This window comes from Aptenodytes patagonicus, chromosome 1 (genome assembly GCF_965638725.1).
Source record: "Aptenodytes patagonicus chromosome 1, bAptPat1.pri.cur, whole genome shotgun sequence".
NCBI classification, from domain to species: Eukaryota; Metazoa; Chordata; class Aves; order Sphenisciformes; family Spheniscidae; genus Aptenodytes; species Aptenodytes patagonicus.
In genome coordinates, this window is record NC_134949.1 from 142,958,687 (window position 1) to 142,980,808 (window position 22,122).

Below are 22,122 nucleotides of genomic sequence, written 5' to 3' on the forward strand. Positions count from 1 at the left end.
TCTTGTAATCCATCTTGGCAGATATTTTTCATGCAATGATAGAAAGAAAAAGGTTCACCATCAAGAAGAGAGACCGACGAAATGTTTGTAAAGATGTATTTCTGCCAAGAATGGGGAAGAAGTTCAGTCTTTATTTAAAAGCTCTTACTTTTCCTTTGTCTGGTTTCTACTTCATCTTTCCAGTTTTATTGGCAAAATAGTAAAAGGAATAGTGGAGGAGACAAAATTAAAGAAAAGGGGAAAACACATGTGCATCACAATTTTTGAAGACATAAATATTGTTTCCAAACTGTAAGACAAAACGTATTTGCCAGAGGACCCCCTGCACAGCAGACCAGGACAGGTACACAGCTGGAGTGCAGCAACACCCAGGATGGCAGAGCTGAGAGGGGTGTTACCTAACAGACTCAGGCACTACTGACAGTAACGTTGCGGCAGCATGAGGGCCAGCATGGGCCAGATGTTCAAGGTGACTCAGGTGTCCCCAGGAGACTTCACAGCCCAGGGTTTGCATAAACTGAGGGACCCTGCACTGCTTCAGGGCTCAAACTTGGCTGCACGCACTGGCAGCATCCCAACTGCTCCCCATCCCTACACACACCTTCGTTTCCACTGCAGGAAAACTTGGTCTTGAAAGTGGTAAGGGAGGGATGCTATGAATCAACAAGACCCTGGTCTGGACAGGTAGGGAGGTACAATAAGAGTGCACAAACCAGAGGAGATCTGCAGGGCGCAACAGTCCTGCAGTTGAGGCTCTCCCAACTAAGCTCATGCCACTGAAGCATCCCGACTTTGGGATAAAAATGGGTCCATTAAAGCTAGCACCGATATGCATACATCAATCGCATATTCTGACTGCTCTGTGGACATTCTTGGGGACACAATCTTCATGCCTATGTGAGATAAAACGTCCATAACCCCTGAAAACACATGTGCTTTGTCTGCTGAGGTAGAGCTGGGGGACTCTGACAGACATGCCAGAGTGAAGCAACACAAATACACATATCAGATGGGCACATCAGCTCAAATGGCTGACAGGACAGCAAAGTGTTTCAGTGCTATTCCTAGCTCAATGACATCCAGAGGTAGTTCAGTTATTGATTAGCTTTTGGTGCTACCTAATGAGAGGAGCAGATTCTGCCTTGTCAGGCCTCAAACAGGGCTTGGACCCAAAGAGCTGGGAAGATACCAGGTCATGACTTTCCTTCTTCTCCAGGTCAAAGGCTGGAGAAGGACCGTATATGTGCTGTAAGGTCTCCCATTGAAAATGGAGTTCACAGTTCATTTCGGTTTCAGCTTCCCCTATGTTCAGTACATACAGGCTTGTTCTCATACCAGCAGCACAGTGGTAACAGGCCACAACACCTCACAGACATGTAGTACTACACTTTACTGTCCACTTTTAAGGGCTATGCATACCTGCACTGAAGCACATGCCCCTTCTTCACCTGACATTTAAAGAAAAGAATGAAGCCTGTTAATGGATTAAATAAGGCAACCTGCATAAAAAAGGCAAGTGGGCGAGGATTTCTTTTCTCTCATTTTATATATATTCCCTCTGATCAAAACCACTGGCTGTAATCCAGCAAGCTTTAAAGGCGGTTAGGTTTCTTTATTTATTCAGACCATGCCTGCATTTTCATTTAAGGTGGCTGACGTCGACCAGATCCCAGTTCACCTTACTGCCAGTGGTCTTACTGCAGTGCGGCAGCCCCTGCCTGGTTTTGCTGCAGAATGCGTGCTTTTCCCCCATGATTTAGTTGCTGTGCAGACTGGCTTCTAGAAAGGGTACAGGACCAGCACAACTACCCGGCCACCTCTAGACTAGCCAGAAAGGCTACGAGTAGTACGAAGCCACACAGCACTGGCCAAGTTGCATTTGCAAGATGTATATTTTGGCAGCTTCATCAGGTAAATTTGTTTGCACATCTTTGTGTCAAATCCATCTCATCTCTTATTCTTGGGTGAAAAGGATGCAATTATCCCTTGTTAATCAAAACTGTTGTGTATCAGGCTAGCCAACAGGGAGGTGAATGGACCTGTTGAATCTGAAATCACTCCTGACGCATGGCTGAGGCCCCTCAGCAGCCTGCAAGGTATGCACGGCTGTGCATGGATGTATGGGAAGAGAGAGATGTGCTTCTTCCCCTGGCTTGGCTTCTCTCCTTTTTCATGGGAGATTGGTTTGAGCTGACGGGTCACAAACCCACTCCCACAAACCGCTGAGCGAGATGCAAAGGCACATCGCATCAGCCAGCTCCGAGGTGGGCTGCAGTTTCTTCCAGTCCCTTCAAGCCAGCCTCACGCAGTCGCCTGTCTGTCTCTTCTCTCCCCTCACCTCCACACGCCCTGCGCTGGCGATGCAGACAGAGCCCTCCCTTGCATAAGGTACACCTGGTTTGATACGGCAGCTTAACTCTGTGGGACCGAGGCAGAATCAAGAAAAACCCAGGAGCTGCAACAGATCAGAAACTGAAGCAGAACTCAGTGTCCTGCTCTACCTATCTTCCTGATATGAGTTTAAAGATACTGTTATTATTTAACTTGCTAATGCAGTCTTTGAGCACAGGACGCGGTAACATAGTCTTTAACATCACCTTTAAGAGACACAGCCCTTATCTCACTTATGTCTTTTTATTGCACAGATAAGGTAGAGACACAGACAGAATATAGGCAGAAAAAAAGCTGCTATGTTGCTAGGAAACTAATTCAGAAAACACCGACGATACTTACAGGGTAAGGTTGAACAACAGTAAGGAGGATTGATTCTTTGCAGCTTCTATAAAAAGAAAAAAAAAAGTAAAAGCAAGTAAAGATTCATACTTTTATTCACTACAGATAACCAGCTTTTCTTTTTAATGGAGAAAACTGCAGTAATATGGCAAAATGTTTATTACAATCACATAACAGGAATTACAGAGATGAATAATATGCCAAAATAACAATGGATATTAAAAAATAAGTTTTTTCCAATCTAACAAATTGAATTGACTTGACTTTACAGTTTATACTATGAAATATTTGCTTCATCAGAGAGACCTGCATGCTGCAATAATGGTTCTCTCCAGCAAGAATGAATAACATTTGATTAATCCTATCAGTTCAGCATCTATAGACTACGAATTTCTTTCAGCTACTTTACAAACACAAGTCACTCTTTATACCATCTAGCTCTTGTACACTTAATGCCAAATTTATCTGAAGACAGCAGTGTTTTCAAACAAAAATGAGGACAAAATTTAGCCCGCATTTCTTCTCTAGCTCACCTTTTTAAATGGGTGGAAAAAGATTAACATCTGGTGAATACCCCCGTTAGAATTTTTATGTTTTTACAAGATTGCTAAAGAAAGGTTTTTCTTTAAAATTAAACAGCTCTTCTTTAGGATGAAACTAACTGATTAGTAAATGGAAAACATATAAGCAGCTCTAAAAAACCCAACTGATTTACAGGATGAAGAGAAGAAATTATTAGGAATCTTGATATGATCAAGTGGTCTAGACAAATGATGAATGTATATTTTGACTATTGGTGGGCAGTTGGAGGTGGTGGATAACTGGGGAAAAGTAAGGGTAAAGTGGAAGAAGAAGGAAGAGAAGCCAATCAGTCAATATCTCTTGTATTACATTGTTGGTCAGATGGCTGCTGAGGGCGATATTAGCTAAGAAAAGGTCAGTTGGCATTTTGTTGAGATGGAGTTGATTTTCTGTTGGTTTTACTACTTTCAAACACAATTAGTTGTTTATGTGATTTATTGCCTGGCTAACTGAAGTGCAACTGATTTGCCATGCCTGACCTGTTCAGCAGAACTAACTAAAATAAATCACACTGTATTGGTCTTACACAGTGTCACCTTATATGCATATTCACACCACTGATATGCAACTTAAAAAGCCAAAAAGCAAAGAAAATAGAGGAGAGACTGAAGGCCTGGTCAGAAAATTGGTCTGGAGTCAGGCTATACTTGATGAAAGCAATACACCTCTGAAGGCCAACTGGGATAGTAAATTCTACTTCTGTCAAAGCCATCGGTCATGCAAGGGGCAACGGCTGACCAAATATCCCCTAACTAAACAAAAATTTGTTAAGCTTCAATTTTTACTCCTCTTATTAGATATTTGTATCATTACACTAAAAGAGTATAGGTAGACTTTTCAAAAGGAGGGATTGAAGGCTTTGGTTGCTTATCTGTGCTTGGAACAACAGAAATAAAATTGAGTTAGAAAGTTAAAAAAAATTAATGAGGAGCTACATGTGGTGAAAATCAAATATTCTGCCACAAAACAGCATACTTTTATCCCCTTTAGATATAACTACTTTAAGGAATTTCCCACAATTATTTTTCATTTCAATAAAACATGTTCCAAAGTTAAACTCCAGAAATGATCTATTCAATCATGAAACAGCCTTTATTTACAGTGTTCTGAAATTTCTGAAAATTTACAGTTCATTTTTAAGATCTGTAAGCTCCAGTTTTGGAAATCTCCACAATTATTCTTTATTATTTTCCAGTGTTATTCTTGAAGAGTTTATAGATTATAGTTTAAAAAAATGCAACCTCCATTCTGCTTTGGCAAACAACAGGATTCCCTCTACTTTTTTTCTATTCTACCTACCACATCTTTGGGAATCTGAAAGTGCATGATAAGAAATGTAATTTATTTCAAGAATCTCACAGTCACATCTATGCTATCCACATCTATCCAATTCGTCACTGCTATATTAATCTAGGCATATGAGTAGACAGAAAAGCCCACAGTTGTTAGCTATGGGATAAACTGCAGCCCTGGGATAACTACTCCATGCCCAACTGACCTCTTCAATTACTTTCAACCCACTAATTTATGTTTCTCGTGCAATGTAAGATTACCACCACCCTGCCTCCTGCGGTCCAGTACCTCAGAAAGTTGCCTTTGAAAAAGAAAATCAGCTTCTCCTGAAAATGTTTCTCAGCTCTTTGTTATTCTTGGATTAAACCTGTCCAGGTGCCAGTGTATGCAAGATTCATCTTAGACTAGCGAGAGCTTTTTTAAACCAGAAGGTCAAAAGATTTATTCTGGGGACAAGACTTTCTTACAGGATAATCACTTGCATCGGAAGGACGCTAGACCCTGGACCATTTATTCAACATTTGAGGCTATAATAAGGCCATTTGGAGTATCTGGACCTAAGCATGTTACACATACACAAAGCAGGTGTCAAGCACCACGTACAGTCCCCTCACCATTAGAGGAAACATTTTCTATAAAACACACGGTACATACAAAACACAGCACAGTTACAAGAGGAATAAATATTTAATCAGCAGCTTTTTGACCTGCAGTACCCAGTCACGATTCCACTGCTCGTTTTAAAACCTTCTCAACTCATGATGACAAAACTCCATACCACAGCACATCGCTTTCTACTTCCAATACTGTTAGCAAATCCTGCATATCTAAATCATAACCCTTGCACAGCGCTGGAGACTGTAAATAGTACCATGTATTGTATATAACACAGTAATGGAAAAACAATGGAATCGCTGACCGTGTACTGTGATCTGTAAGTTTTATAGCTTAAATGTATGTGTACATACGTATGTCCATGTGTGACAGTAGAACATATAAACAGTTTAGATTACATAAACTAGGTATGTCACCACACTTAAACGTGAGCTACTTCTTTTAAGCAACTTCTGAAAGATAGTGGCAAAGGCTGAAAAAACAATCACAGTCTTACTTTCCCCCTGAAATGTTTTTCCTCCTTTAAGAATGTGACTAAAGTAAAAAAAAGAGTATATATTACAGATATTTTATTACCTTTCCTACTCACTTAACCACAACCTAATTATTTCTCTTTTAAATCTACATACTCTTTTAGAGTCACTCAAGACCAGACATCCACAACTCCAAGCTTGGACAACAGTTGCAGACTTTTTGGGTGCTCTGCCATCTAACCAGCTAACACCAACACCACAATAAAACATCATCATGTTTCTTTCATTTCCTGACATTGGAATCAAATGGTGAGAACAAGGCTAAAATCTGAAAACTGCGATGGGAATTTCAGTGATTCATCTCTCTGTCCTTCCCCGTGCGCCGCGTGGTGATGGTATTTGTCCATTCTCCCTACTCCTTACAGCTACTTAGGCTGTAACAAGGAGAGAATATAGATGGTTCGAGAATCAAATTGTGGCACATTATAAAGGTTAAAGTTGTATTACTAAGTATCACGCATCTCGGGGTACATGAGGCGTTAACATTCACCTACAATGCCAGCCATTGACTTTGTCTGTGAACTTGCGGCTGGAAATCACTGCCTCTCTTCTGCTTCCTTCTAGCTGGAGGAGATAAAGGGATGCGAGGGCAGACGAGGGACGTGGGGGGACTCCCAGTATCTGAGCCATATGGAATAACTGGCTCTGTTCTTTGTTTGTGTCCTACAGCAAATATAGTATATGAATAAAAAGAAAGTATATATATTATCTGTACTCACTCGTAAGAACTGAGAATGGAAAAATTATTGTTTATGCTAATTTAAAAGCCTTTAGCAATTTTACATACTAGAGGAGTACTAGGAGTACTGGGAGTTTCTTTCCCAGTGAAGATGAATGAACTAGGAATTGACATATAATAAATAATATCATTTACAGGGAATGCAATTAAGAAAAATCTTTCTCTTAACCATAACTTATCTCTGTTTCACTCACACCGAACATCAAATTCTGAAACTCTTGTTTTGAGATGCTTTGTTCTCTGCTATTTCAGGATCCTCTGTTTCACTTTGGGTCTCACTATTGATGAGAAAGGTCTGAATTTCACAATTACGGAGTGTGATGCCATGATTTGCGGTATGCTTCACGCTACATTTTTGAAGTAAGGAAGCGGAAATCAGTGGGTCAAAAACGAACTACAAAATGTAACAGGTTACCTCAAATGCCCTATTCAAAGCTAAGGAAAGCAGAACTCATCTTCAAATTCTAGCATCTAGGCTAGAGAAAAACCATTCAGATTTGAATGTCTCTCATTATTATGAAGATTAAGGCAGTAATAACAAACAAAGAGTTTGCAAAGTCACTCTGTTGTAGTACATTTCGAATTATTTCAAAAGGATCATTTTGATTTGAGCTGTATATATATATATTTTTACATAAAACCTGTTCTACAGAAGTTATCTTCACCTAGGGAAGCTCCGAATTTCCCTTCTCCAGACTTTTATCATGAGCAACAGTTCCTATGGAAAAGAACAGTTTGCCCCAGAGATCCTCCTAGATTTATTTCCAGGGCTGGAGACATCTTCTGGAGGGACCTCGGTGGGACAGAGTAGACCCATGCTTAACCCAGTCTTGCCTCATCCTCTGCTGTTATCATGCAGCCCCCCACAGTGTGCCTCCGGGTCCTGCAATGATGCCAACGTGCCTGAGTGGACTAGGGGAACCTTGATAAGCTAGCAGACAAACTCAGTATTCACTGACGCCCATGAAACAATACAGAGGGACAGGGGGAGAGAGGCTTTAAGATTATTCTTTTCCCCAGGGCTATTTTTGTCACAGGAGAAGCAGCGCTGTGCAAACACGAACACACAAGCTAAAAGCCTACGCAGTCCAGCTCCTCTGCACTGGAGAGCTCCTCCAGCAAGAGCCATGGCGTGTGGGGCTCTTCCCACTCTGTTTCCAGAGGTAACACTGCAGCACACAAACTACAGGCAACGTTTCCATGACTCAGTAGCTTCTAACTGAGAAGTACAGTAGATTAAACTAGGCTGGAAGCCATGCTACTGTGGGCAGATCACTTCTGGCCTCTTGATTACATCTACCCATAGATGAATGTTGTTTTAGCAGCAGGTGAAGAATCTGACCTCTCCAAGCCTAAGAGAAGGATATTTTCCAGACAATTTTTAGAGGAACACAGAAAAATGTACTTTCTCAAGAGGTTGCCAATACATGGCACAAGAACTGCTTGAAGGGTGGCAGTGGGATTTCAGTCTCTGCCTGTCCAGCTGGCTGCACTGACCTCTGGGAAGTCTCTCTGAAGATCCTGTACACAGCTAGATATGGGCTATCCTGCCATCATGCTATGCAGGCAAGGCAGGCTATGCCATGCATGGCATTACTTCCCCAACTCCATGTCAGAAGACAATTGCAGGAGCGCAGCAGACAAGAAATGTAGCAAGAGGCTCATGAAATAAGGTATGCTACCACAAAGGTGAGGTGTGGGGTCCCAGTTTGGGGACGAGGAGTAAGGTTGCACCGTCTGTGAATAGAGGAGATGGGACATGAGGCCAAGGTCTTGCTTTGGGTGTGGACACATGAGGAATAACCTAAGAAATGAATGGGAGCATCAGGTTAGATGCTGTTTTTTTCCTGGGATGACAGAGCACAGAACACAAAGACCATAGTGTTCAGGTCTTATTTTTGGAGATAGGGAGGGCGCGTTGGAATCCCTGGTATCAGAAGGCAGAGAGATCACAGTCACGTTTGGAGAGCTGGTGGCTGCTTCTTCCACCACTGTTAATGGTATTACCTGCCCTTAGCATCACTGTCAACACAGTGAAATACTCTTGACATCCAAGCAACTTCAACTTGCGAACTCCTGAACCCCATAGTTTCATTTGAATAGCCCTGCTGCTTCACAAGGTCCTTAAAATTTAAATTTGCCATTAAATATGTGAGGACTTGCAGCAGCAGAAGCAATCTGCACAAGAATCTGGGAATTTTACAGGATTCCTGTTCGAATATCTGAGCCCTAAAAACTGTGCAAGTAATGGATGCTTGAAATGACCACTGCCACATAAAGTATAAAAGATATAAGCACAGGATTATTACTGCACTGCAGGATCAAACAGCAGCAGAAACACAGCTGAGAGAAAAGATACTCTGATTTGAACATAAATAACTTCAATAATAGCATACAGAAAATTACTGTCAAAGCAAATTGCGTTTTATATAAATGTTCTTCTTTCTTTTAAAGGTCTGGCATGGCGTGAAAGTCAATCTTTAAAATTGTCACAGTTTGCAGCTGGCACTAATTGGAACCCTTGTTGGCAGTCTCTGTGAGCGGCCAAGAAGCGAGCGTGTCTGCAGGCTGAATTACGCTCGCTTCCTCCAATAGAAGTGGTCCCTTCAGATCAGGGCTGTGGCACACTGGCGGGCTTTCATACAGGAGATGCCATTTCAGATGCCTCTGTAGTAAAGGCTTTGAGAATAAAAAAGCCTCTCGTTCTCTAAGGCTGTCCATCTGTCAAGCTTTCACATGTACCAAATTCACTCCGTTTTCTCCTTTATTAGCACTGTGGCAAGGTGAGCCCTATAAAAAAGTTGTTCTTCAATTTCAGTGCTTTATGAAGACCTGTATTTACCTGTAGCCACAATAATCCTTCTCTCCAGAAATACCCAAAGTTGTCCAGTTGCTTATATTCTCAACTTTAAGGCTATAATCTTTGTAACTGAGTTACCAAAATGTTAGTCAAACAGTAAATATCTGTGCACGCTGTACAAGAGTGCCTTGGTAAGGCTGCTTGAATATCAACAGCAGCGTTACGCTGCTATCTAACGCTGAGCAATGTTACCTGCAGTCTTCTACCAGACAGTGTCTTACCAGCTCCTTCTTACTACACCAGCCTTCAAGTAATTCTGGAGTGCAACTCTTAATATCAGCAATAAGCAGAAAACTCTACATTGACTGGGCCACCTTCCTTAGGCAACCATTTTCCTACTCACACAGATTCATGACGGTCTCTCTCATCCCCGAGAGAACTTGGGGTTAAACCTCAAGACGGAGTAGAGGACATATTAGGAGTTACTAACACTGGATTTGTCTACTCCAACAGAATCAGTATTTGCTCATTTTGGCCAGTGTAAAAACCGAGAGCCAGATGGGTATGCATGTATATCTGGTGGACCGAGACCTTCACCAAGTCCGACTGTTAGCATGCTACTGCCACACGATCACAGCATAAATTACTTCACGCTGCATGAAGATGCCATACTGCCAAGGAGAAAAATGTAGCGCTTACTCCCCTATTAATTAATTGTTCAGCTGTCCTCTTCTAATTAGACTTTCTGCACATTAGTTTTAAAGGATCAAAGACAGAGAAAGAGGGATAATATTGGTCTCTCAGGTCACTCATCCAGGCCAACGTTTCAGTGCTAGTTTTTCTATCATTAACTGCCAAAGCCTCAGAAGCTCTGAGGAAAAGTTAATTCTCAAAGTGTAATGAACAAAGTGCAATATAAGCCAGCCCCAAGATGTCTATTGATGAGACATCTTTAGGGATGGTGCTATGGAGCTACTATACAATGCTATCAAAGTAAAATATTTATAGAACAGGGTGGTCTCACCATGGAAAAGGCAGTTCCACTCTCCTGAAAATTTCTCCTCTTTATTTGTCAGACTATGTTGCTTCCATCAGACTGCAATGACTTTTAAATGGCATTTCCGTGGGCATTTTGAGCAAGCCTTTTCAGACAGGGTTTCTAAGTGAGCTAATTGCAATTCTGTTTTCCCATTCTGCAGCTGCCCATGTGCAGAAGCTGGCAGGCACGCAACGGCTGCCCACTGCACACACGCTACTCAGGTACATTAAACCCATGCAATTAACTTGGGATCATTTACCTTTTGCACTAACATACTTACTGAGGACTTCCAGGAACTTGGACTGTGAAACACCAAGGTTGCAGAACAAAATGCACAACATGGCAAATTCTAACCGTTCCACAAAATCCAACCCAATGCTGACATGAAAGATTATGCTTTGAAACAGTGGCATGAACCAATTCTCTGGTGCAGCCACCAGCAACCTAACAATGATTATGAAATCTATTCTGATTACTCTGTCATTTCTTAACTTCAACCTTCAAAAATGAAGCCACCATGACTTTGTTACAGTTGCATACGTGGTCACAGCAAAATCTAATCTGAAATATGCTAGATGTAATTACAACATTCTTCCAATTTTCTAAATTTTTGTAAATACATCTGGATGTTCAAACTGGATTCAGAGTCCATTTACCTGGGAGAGGGAAAGAAAAGGACTACACCACCTTGAATGCTTTTCTGTACAGGCCCCGCATGTTCCTCTACATCATCTGAATTAGATTAAGAGAGGCTTTCTTGTGCTCTACTGAATTTCCAGCAGTTGCTTAGACATCTTGATGCAGTCACATAGCCACTTGAATTTTTACTTCAATAGTGGAAACAGACAAAATAATGAAGCGTAAAGGACTGAAGGAAATGATGAGGTAACTTTCCAAACCCTGAAAATTGGTGTTATTCCATTCACTTATCTCAGTACAAAAGAGAGATTAACAATACGATCTAGCAATTGAAAAGGATGTTTCAGAGAGCAAATGTAACTCTAATATTTACATAATGAAGCCTTGTTGGTTTCTTTTTTTTTTTCCTTTCAAAGAGACACAACGGAAATTTTCACTTAGGAAAGAAATTCCTTCTTCTAATGGTTTATTTTTAATGTCTGTTTTTGCTGACACTAGGTTAGAAAGTAACAATCATCCCTTTACTTATATAATTTCACTTATATAAATTTTTATATTTACTTATATAATTTTTTTCTCTAGTCTGGCTGTAGCAGACCTCTCATGCCCCATGGGAAGTGAAAGTTCTGATTTCATCGATGCTGGGCTACTTCTCTTCGGTTTAAGTGGTAGAGCAGCATGCTTTAGATGAGGACATCTTGACAATGGGGAAAAAAGAGTTAAAGAGAAATAATAGTTCTTTGAACAGTCACACAGTATCAGGGAAAAAATCAGTATCAAAAGACCAACAGCTATGGTGATGGTTTGACAATGCACTAAATCAGGCTTCCAGTATCAGATTGAAAAATCTGTGGCTGCGCACTGCACAGCTCTGAAGCAGTGTGTGTACAGTGTCTATCAGTACCAGCATGCTCAGAAACGTCAATAAAACAGATTTTATATAGGATCAGGTATTGTCTTTCCTTCAGAAAATGCCATAAAGTTAGCACAGAAGTAAAAAAAAACTTCATGGCACGTCTAATGGCTAATTTCACAGAAATGTAACTCCGTGCCCAGGTTAAAAACGCACTGGTGATTGAACAAGCAAGGTGCAGCTCTGCTACCGCAAACCATGAAACCAAAGCTGGACTGACAAGTGGCTGCTTATGGCCACAATGACATGAAAGGATGCGAAGCGAAGTGCGCTTGCTGTGATGGTCACAGCATCTTCTGGCAGCAGGCAAAGCCACGCTGCTGCCTTCCACAACGAAATCCCACCTCTGGCAGAGCTCTTCTTTGCCTGCCAAGTCTTGACAAAAGTTAGGCAGCTGACATACTGATATTAATATAATGCAAATATTGCTTCATTAGTGCTTCTACTCTCCCAACAGTCTCCCCCTACTCTGATTTTTGTCATAGGTGGACATACTTTGGACAGAAGGTCGATTTACTGTAGATGCTGGTGCAGCATTTTGCACAGTGAAGTTTGGTCACTCTAGATAGCATGGCAGTTAAGAGATCAATAAAAAGAGTAATTCAATAAAATACATTATCTAATGCCAAACACTTTGAATAAATAATTATGGCAATGAATTAAAATAAACACTGGTATAAACTTGTTGTTCTTTGCTGAGAAACAAGGAGATCACATACTTTAAAGTCACATTTCAAATTGGAAATAAGGAAGTAAAATAAAAGATAGTTGAGGATGTCAGAAACTGTAGAGGAGCAACGCCTGTATCAGTAAGATTGCAAGAGAGATGTATGGGAGTTACATATTAAGGAAGAGGAAAGATCACTAAAAATGAGAAAATCTTAAAGATATTTTTATTATGTGACAAATTAACCGTAATCTTTTATGACCAGAGCTTCATTTTCATTTGTACTGAAGCATTAGAAATCATAACAGCTGCTATTCTTAATCTGTACGGCACTGGCATTTTCTCTTTCAGGTTAGGGCATTGCGTATGTAGTAATGAAAGCTCAGGCGTTCACATACATCCTTCATTCCTGCAGCTATTCAATTTTTTCTTTTCCTTCATGCTTTTCAAAAAGCAGAACATCAGATAATTTTTGCTGATTAAATGTTAAATGCTTTAGGAGCATCTTGTTTTAGAGAGTTATCTGAGTTTTTATTAATAATGTGTAACATTCACATAGGGCTATTTTGTGTCAGAAGTCCTTCACAGACACTATCTTAGCTCTAAGTAATCCAGCCAATAAAGAAAAAGAAATTAAGAAGAGGAAGATGCATTCAGAAATGAGATAAAGCTCCTGAATTCTGAAGTATATTGTATTTTCAAGCACTATATTATATACTGCCCTCAGTTCAATATTATTGTCTTTATTATTCTTCCTTAAGAAAAACACATTCATTCAAAGAGTAAATGGCATTTTTCTTTCAGATGCCTGAACACTATTATTTTTGCTTTTAAGTCTTATCTGCTTTTTTGGAACCAGACTATCTGATCCAATCTAAGAGCGCCTCTATTCTTTGTTATGGAACACACTGCTATTATTATGTTTTAAATAATTAAAGATTGACAGAAATAGTTTTAAGAAATAAATGTTCCAACAAAACAAGATTCATTCAATTGCTCATTAAGAAAAGTTTCAGTGGTCAGTGGCTTGAGTTTTGTGGGTTTTATTATTATTATTATTATATCTGCAAGGTTAGACAATTGATGGATACTGAGCTGCAGAGATTAATGCAGAATGATTTTTGCTTACTGAGTCTGGAAAAGAAAATTGGTTGGTCAGATGCCAAAGACATATCCATGTGCCACTGAAGCAGTATAAGTCATGGCAAATGTGATTTTATAATGATGTGGATGGGCGGCCAAAGAGGCTACTCTTCTTAAGCTACCATGCACGTGGCACAGTAATTCAGACAGCAGCAGTCCCAACATGCAAATTGTTTGGCTGTGTGTCCCCACACATTATTTAATATATTTAAGATGTAGACTGATATGAGGAGAAATTGAGTCAGAATTGTTGCCAGCCAATTAACCACTTGCTTCTGTCAAATTGCATTAGTTATTAAAAAGTCCTGCCACAAATATATACCATATATCCAGAATGTTTAAAATTCAAAGGTTCACCCCTTTTTTTTTTTAAAGGATGTATTTATCTATTGTGCTAAAATCAATAAGATACGACGTTAAAAATCTATTCTATTTAAAGCTCTGTCCAACCTTTCAAAACCATAGTTAATTTTCATTTAATACACCTAAATATTTATGCTGGTTAACTTGATAATGTATTTGCGCTGTTATACCCTTCATTTTTTTCCCCGTTTGTATCACTAGAACTACATAATTTGTTTTACATTTTCCTTGGGACAAAGAATCACTAATACAAGTCTCACTGAAAAGTTACAAAGCAAATGTACACCGCAAGATTAAATGTGGTCCTTAAGATAAAACTTAAATTACACTTAAGCAGAAATTCTTCCTTGATAAATGCAAAAATATTGCAAAATATAGGGGGGGGGGAGGAACGTCTGAAAAGGGGAGAAGAAAATTACCCTGCAGACACAAACCAAGCATAAAATGCTGAACGGTTGCATTCTTCTATCCACACAGAAAATGAAGACATAATTGCAGTGCAGTTGGATGCACCGATGTGAGCTTTAGTCTAGATACGATGGGTAACAGCAGCAGTAAAAATACAATGTCTCCAGTATCATTTATTCCCCCCTCAGAAAACGCCCACACTTGCAGAGCCAAGCCGGTGCTTCGTTTTCCGTACCAGTCAGATTAAGGTTCACTCGGGGATACGATTCGCACACGTGCTGCATTCAGGCCAGCCCCAGCCCACCGCCTCTGCAGCACTGCCCTGCTCTGCGCTGCAGCAAAAAAAGTGAACATTAACCAGTTTTATCACTGTCCTCTCCTGCTCCTTAGAAGCTGTGGGTAACAGTCAGGACTGAAGAGAAGGACAGTAAATCGTCTCTCTGCTCTTTAGGAAAACGGTGGGGGGGAGGGGGGAAGCTGTTCATGGAGGAGGCGAATACGTAACTCACCATATAGCTGCAGCCAGAAGGTGGTAGGAGGGAAGATGGATATTGGTATACGGAAAAAAGAAGAAAGGAGTGACTTCATGCGACTTGCTAAATTAATTTTATGGGTATTTTCTAAATAATGTATCTAGTATACTTGTATTTTTTCAGCTAGATTTACATCCTCCGTGGCTTGACAGGGTGCTTCTGTTTCCCCAGGGAGCGCTGAGCCCCCCTGCAGACGGCAGGACCCGCTGGAGCTGCACCGCCCTGCACAGAGGGGCTCGAGACTGACGGTGCTGGGGAGGGAGCACGCCATGCCCTGGCACAGGGGCTGCCCTGGCACAGGGGCTGCCCTGGGAAGGCCACAGCCTCTGCTCCTGGCATAGCCGCTCTACTGTGTCGAGCAACTATTTGACAGAAAACCCTTAAGCAAGCAGAGTCGCCTTACGCAAGTGCTCTCTAAGCACGAGCCATTATACCACAGGGGTGAGGGCACACCACTGCTGCTGCCCCTGGCTGCAGCTCTGAATCAATCTGTCAATAACCACCTCCTCTGGGCACAAGCCAGCGCTGCCAGCGTGGGCTGCGCTCACTGCCGGCAGGTTTCTGGGACGGAGCGCAGAGACACTTGCCTGTGAATTGCAAATGGGCCAAGGTTAGAGACTGCAGCTGAGAGGCACCAGCCAGCCAGCACAGCCAACCGCCCCCGGCACCCGTCCTAACAGCACTTCGGTGGCAAGATTCACCTGGAGCCATCTAATGGCATGAGGTACCACAGCTTAGAGTACTTCTCTAGATGCTTTCTGTAATCAGAGGGACAGCTGCAAATAGTTTCTCCCATCTTCAGCACGGCTGCAGGCAACTAGCTTGGGCTAAAGGCCCAACTATAAACAGCTGGAGTTCACAGAGGTTCAATCAGGTATGTTTGAGCAGTTTTATTGTTGAAAAACGACCCTGGCCTGTCAGATGCACAAACAGACCAGCAGGCTGCTCTGCAGGCTGCACGCAGGGTTTTAGGCACCTCAACTCCACTACCTGGCTTTGGACACTGCAGGGCTGGCTCTTGTAGTCTGAGCCAACTCAGGTATGCTGCATAAAAATGTCTCCCATATAAGCAAACAAAACAACTTCAAAGAGTCTGAAAAGTATGTGATACCAAGGTTTCCCTTCTACAAAATAACTCCTATAGAGAGCAACCTTAGGGGCCTGCAGTTTTCTTCTCTTGGTTGAACATCCCATTCTTCTCTTGAACAGCTTATACTTCTGTTTCATCGTTAGTATATTGAGGACTTTCATTTAAAGCTAGTTGATGAAGTCGTTAGGCACCACAGATATCCCTCACTTCAGCTGCAATCATGAGATAAGCATCAAAAAAAAGCTTCAAAAGTCTTCTTCATTTGTACACACTGACAATGATCTATCTGTGCAAGAATAAATTCCTTTTTCCAAGGACACGCATTAAAATTCAGTTCTCAAAGGGGACATAACAGAGGATTTAGCATGCAAAGGATACATGTTCTTTAAAGGCTATATGTCAAACTGCAAGATTAAAAATAGACTTGTCAAAACTGAGTCTGACAGAAATCACCGTAACATCTCCCATGTTCCAATGGACAAAATATTCTTCATTATGTAGTCACATAGTAATTTTTCTGGGCAATCTGGAGACTTCTCTAGAGTCTAATTAGACTGCAAATGTGATTTTAAAAAAGCAAATTAAACCATTATTTTAAAATTACATTTACTGCTGATGCAAAGTGCTAGATTATGAGCATTGGCTGGCAGTTTCTTCACATCTACAGGTCAGTAGTTTTTCGCATACATGTAAGCGAGCAGAACAGTTAGAGTCCATCCTCATGCATAATTTTGACCTTCAGGTTGAATCTGTCAGTGAAAAGTGGATGAGAGCAAGAACAAGATCTAAACAGATAGGTCACAGAACACTGATAATGCATTTTTATCAGCTGCCACCCAAACTAGATGCAAAACTGGCCAGGTGCATTTCACTAATTCCTCATGTCACGTATGGCAAGAGAAAAATAAAAAAATAAAAAAGAGTTCAAAATTATTAATCTGTGATTCTACTGAAAATGCTCCAGCTATTAAAAGTCTTTTAAACTTGCAAAACCTTTTTGTTTTTCCATTTTCAAGATATTTTTCATTCCCTAATTCTGTCCTATCCTGAAGTTTTGCATTTCAGTGATGCTAAATGATAATGTCAGGGCATGAGCTCTTAGTCTACAAAGGATCAACAGCCACAAAATCGTATAAAGAAAAGAGGCAAGGAAGAGAAGTATCCTTATAGAGTCAGATTCTCAAAGCTAATCATTAAAAAGAAAAGTGGAGGAGGGAGATCAGAGAGCTTTGAGAGGATTTATTTTGTTTGCTTTCCTCCCTCTACTGTCTCCCCAGCTGCAGCTTCCCAAGAAACGTTCAAAGTTCATACCTCCCCTGTGGCTTTCCTGAAGATCCAATATCCAGAAGGGAAGTTTCAGGAAGGTCACCTATGAAGGGGATCTTTGCCCCTCAAAATCCAGAATTTCAGCATCTGAACCACGTACTATTAGCATTTTTAAAGGCAATTAGAAACAATACGCTCTCCTAGTTCTTTGCTTCATCCTGTGAGACCAAATGTCTAACTTTTGCTTTGCTGTTCTGCATGCTGCTGTTGCCAATATCATCAACTATTTATTCAGCCTGACGCACCTCAGTGTTCTGCAAAATGTGGTGGTGACTTCATACTTCACTCGCAGCGCTGCTGCTGCCTTGCTGTAAGTCGGGGCAGTGTCCCTGTCCGAGCAGAGGCCTGAAGAGCTCTTCCTTTCCTGGCCCTGGGCAAAAAATCCCAGGTGTCCCAAAGGCAACACGTTTTGGTGGCTTGCATCCAAATTCGTCGGTTACACAAAGCCAGCCACTGGACATGCTTATGGATCCCAACAGCTACATTACGCTGACTTTAGACCAGCCACTCCTTTTATCTCCAGCCCTGGGAGATGAAAGGAGCAGCAGGCTGCCTCGGCTGCCCCCTGAGCTCACCATGAGGAGCAAGGGCAGAAGAGAGAGCTCCTCTCCAACCTGCGGTCTTTTTTTCCTGTGTCCTGGGCTGGGAAATATTCCAGCTCCTTCAGATGCCACCTGCCTCCGGTTCATCTACTAAGAAGTAATTTGGAAAATTATACTACTCTGGAAACATGAGTCCTTCCCCGTTGCAAGGTGAGATCTGCACACAAGAGTCATTCCTATGCACTACAGTGGGGAGGGTGGAAGGGAAAGGGGGAGACAATGGTAGGTCTATGATTTCCACTTGAAAAATCCATATTATATATATTCATTAAGGAGATCTTTGATTACATGTACAGCCAATGAAGGGAAGATAATGTTGTAGGCTACAGTGTGTCAGAGAGAAGAGAGGAAAACAGGAACCTGTAGGTTCCTGTTGTGCTGCTTTTTAAGGGGAAAAAAAAGACCAGAAGTTACCAAGAGTATTCAGGACTGTTAGGGGATGTGTAGAAAAATGAAGGGAGGAAAAAAAATGCTTATGCTTTTTCTAATTAAAAGTGTTGTAGAAATAAATCTTCCCCAAGAGAGAATATTCTGTAAACAAGTCATTGTGGTCTCTCTGACCTTTCTCTGAAACAACTGGAGCCGGTCCTATCAGATACAAAAAGCTGGAGTAAATGGACTTTGGATCTGATTTGGTCTGGTGGTTCCTAAATTGTTGTATTCCCCTTCCAAGTGATTAATTTGTTTCATAAAAGCTTGTGATAATGCTCACATTGAGAGGTTACCCAGTACATACAGTACTGACATTTTTGGTTGACATTTGCTTCTCATCAAAGTTCTCCTGAACTTCAGCAATCACCGCTGAAATATCTGTTACATGGAATGTAACTGTAAGTCCTGAATCTAATCAACTTTCTCCACACAAAATGCTTAGCTCAGGAAGGAAGATGATTTCACTGAAAACCACATTAAAATATATGTTGTAAAGAAGGGTGCTATCAATTAACCACGTTTTGTTTTACTTATTTAAGCTCTAATTAAGTAGGTCAGAATTTGAAATAGGGAAACATTTCTGATTCAGCCTGCTTTGGGGTTCCAGCTCTAACACTGTACTGAGGACTAGAAAATTAAACCAACTAACTTAAGGGAAGTAAAAACAGAAACATGAAAAATAATGAAATTTTATTTAAAAAACTTTTCCATTATTATTACTGCAAAGAAGGTCGTGATGATGCATATGAAGGTAGTTCTTACAATTCATCACGTAAATGGTTAAACTACATGTACCACTTGTGAGGAAGAGGATGAAGACAGAAGTAGCAGCGGAGATGTGGCAAAGGCAGCTCTCCTAGGCATGGCCTCCCTCGAACCTCTTTTCATAGCAAAACAGCCTCAGGAAAAACAAGATGAACTGATTTATATCAGAAACTTTATCTCAGTGGTGTCAAACTCATGCATTAAATAACGGTGTATCAAAGTTTACCATGACTTAAAAGGCATGATGCCAGCTATGATAAACTGTGCATCTTCTGTTTTCTCATTTTTGGTCTTTCAGAGCTCCTGATTTTCTACTCTTTCTGCAATCAACCGGACTGGGCTCTTCCACTTATAAACAAGACTGAGATTTTCACCCACTCGCAGGAATGCCACGACTCATAAAATTACCTAACAGTTTAATTTGGACTCATGAGGGAAATATAGGGAAAGGACTTCCAAATGCCTGCTATTGTTCAGTAACTACATAAAAAATATCCACTGTTTTTTTTTCTCTTGTAGCTACAAAGCAAAGTCGAAGGCTGCTATTGCAAGCTACAACAAGCCCTCCGCTGCGCCCCATGTGCCTCTGCACCCTGCCCCAGAGATGCTGATGTGAAATCGGTGCAAACAGAGGGTGATGCAGTGAAAAAATGGTAGTAAAGCCAGTGCATAGACCATCCTACTGAGGCACAAAACAACCACAAAACTTTTTTAAAGCTCTACACAATTTAATTTATTTACAACCGAAATTTATTGTCAGTTGAACAGAGTCATAAAACCTAACACACTAAAAACTCCTCCAGTACCCCGCTCCTCTGTGGTTTTGTTTTGCAATACATAGCATTACCTTAAAAATGGGTTTGGCCTACTTAAAATATCTAATTTTCACTTCGTGTTTTCTGAAGCCCTTGGTAGGCACTCAGTTTCCGAGAAAAGGGAGAGTGATGGGAAAGTGAAGGGAGAGAATTACAGAGAGTGATGGGAAAGGGATCTGCAGCGGCTGGTATGGGTAGCCACCGGGAATGGCATGTCACAAAACCACTCCTTGGATTACCCTAGATCAAACAGGTAAATGCTTTCTTAAAGCGTGTTATTCCTCCATTCGACAGCAATATCTTAAATAAAATGGCAGGCTACAAGTAGAGCCACTACAGGTAATCCATGGGGTAATCCATAAACAGCCTGACCCAAATCCCCCTGAAATCCATCAAAAGATTTCCACCATCTTCAGCAGGCTTTGGATCAGACCCATTTTCCTGGAGGATGAACATCACTCTGTAGTGCCCAAGAAAACAAAGCACAGGTGGTAAAGCAACACCCTTCCTGTCGCTTTTAAGAGATCTTTGTCAAATGTTTCCCTTAACAAAGCCTTAAAGAAGCAGGCACTTCTTCCCAGAAAGCAAAAGATAAGTATTTCTAGAAACAGGCAGTATACATTTTAGCATTTATAGTTATGGACACATCATTTATAGAGTCAACATACAGAATATTAATCATATTCAGAGCTGTCTCTAAACAAAAATTAAAACGGGCATTATTCTCTGTGCCTGCAAAAACAAATCCATCATCTATCTCAGGCAAATAAAAATAATTAATTTACAAAGCTGTAGAATTGCTTTATTTGCACTTGACTGTTTAACAGGCAGGAGTTTTAACAGATCTGGCACTGGCAGGATAGGGGGAAACAGCACTATCACTACCACTGTATCATGTTTAATAATTGTAAAAAGCTGCATTTTGTTACTCTATTTACAGTAACAGTATTGTTAAACAGCTGTCATAACAAATGTATTTTTGACCAAAGAGCCACTGATGTTTGTCTTTATAAATTAAGCTAGACATAAAAAGCCATGTCTATAATGATATTACCTTCTTCGAAATAACAGAACAGTGCATTGGTGCTGCACGATGAGCAGCAACCGCTATCCTACTGGGAAATTCACATTATCCTGCCTCATGCATCAGATATCTAAATGAACAGCCTTGACAAGAGCTTTTTTTTCCCCTCATTGTTAATGACATATATGCAAAAGCACTGTAACTATTCTAAAGCAGCAGCTGAAGGAAAAACTCTCATGGAGATATTGGTAATCTGTCACGAAGAGAGTACTATGAAGACAGCAGGCAATTCAAAATCCCAATATTTTTTGCTTGAGAATTTAACTGTTCAGAAGCATCTAACACTTATACGAGCACATATTGGAATAGTTTTTTAAAGTTTACTATTTACTCAATAGACAATTTATATGAAATATATGAAGTGTAATATATGAATACATTTTTAAAATGTGAAGTAAGGTAGCAATTCAAAGTACCTACTGCATGCTGCCTTTTGGTAAAATGTCATCTTTCTAATCAAGACATTAGGAGTAATTAATCCCTACTGTAGATAAACTGTTGCACAAATAAAAACTAAGTCTTAGACCAGTAAATCCTATCAGATTAAGGCATTTACACCATACTCTTCACCACAGTACAACCAAACCAAATTATTGTTTCTTCCTACTGTTTCTGACATTCAGAGCTATAATTGCCAGAACAGAACTTTTCCAAGTATTCAGTGCAGAAAAAAAATTAGTACTGAAAGCTGAAGGAAACACACTGTAAACTGTGTATATTCAACACTGGGTACCAGAAAAGTAACTGATACCATGCTGCATTTGACTTCCACTCAAAAACAGCTCACTAGCTCCAGTGAAATAATGCACACCTCAAAAAAGAAAAGAAAAAAAGAAAAAGAAAAAGAAAAAAAAGAAGTCATGTCCTGCATAGCATCAGTATCTGGTGAGGCTGCAAGGCAGGAGAACACATCCAGCTGTGGGCAAGCCTTTGAAAGACACTCTGCGTGACGGTAAGTGCAGGTGGACAGAACATGGGCATGGGTGATAGTAAGCAAGAGCCTGAGAG

General features: G+C 40.7%; 1 protein-coding gene across 4 annotated transcripts in view; it reads right to left on the reverse strand.

Moving 5' to 3' along the window:
- The window catches only part of FRMPD4 (FERM and PDZ domain containing 4), a 325,375-nt gene that overhangs the window by 28,976 nt on the left and 274,277 nt on the right, over positions 1-22,122 (reverse strand). For all 4 annotated transcript variants that reach the window (XM_076357583.1, XM_076357572.1, XM_076357594.1 and 1 more), the window contains one exon: positions 2,734-2,779. In XM_076357583.1, coding sequence (XP_076213698.1) covers positions 2,734-2,779 — 46 coding nt within the window. The remainder of the gene's footprint in view (positions 1-2,733; positions 2,780-22,122) is intronic.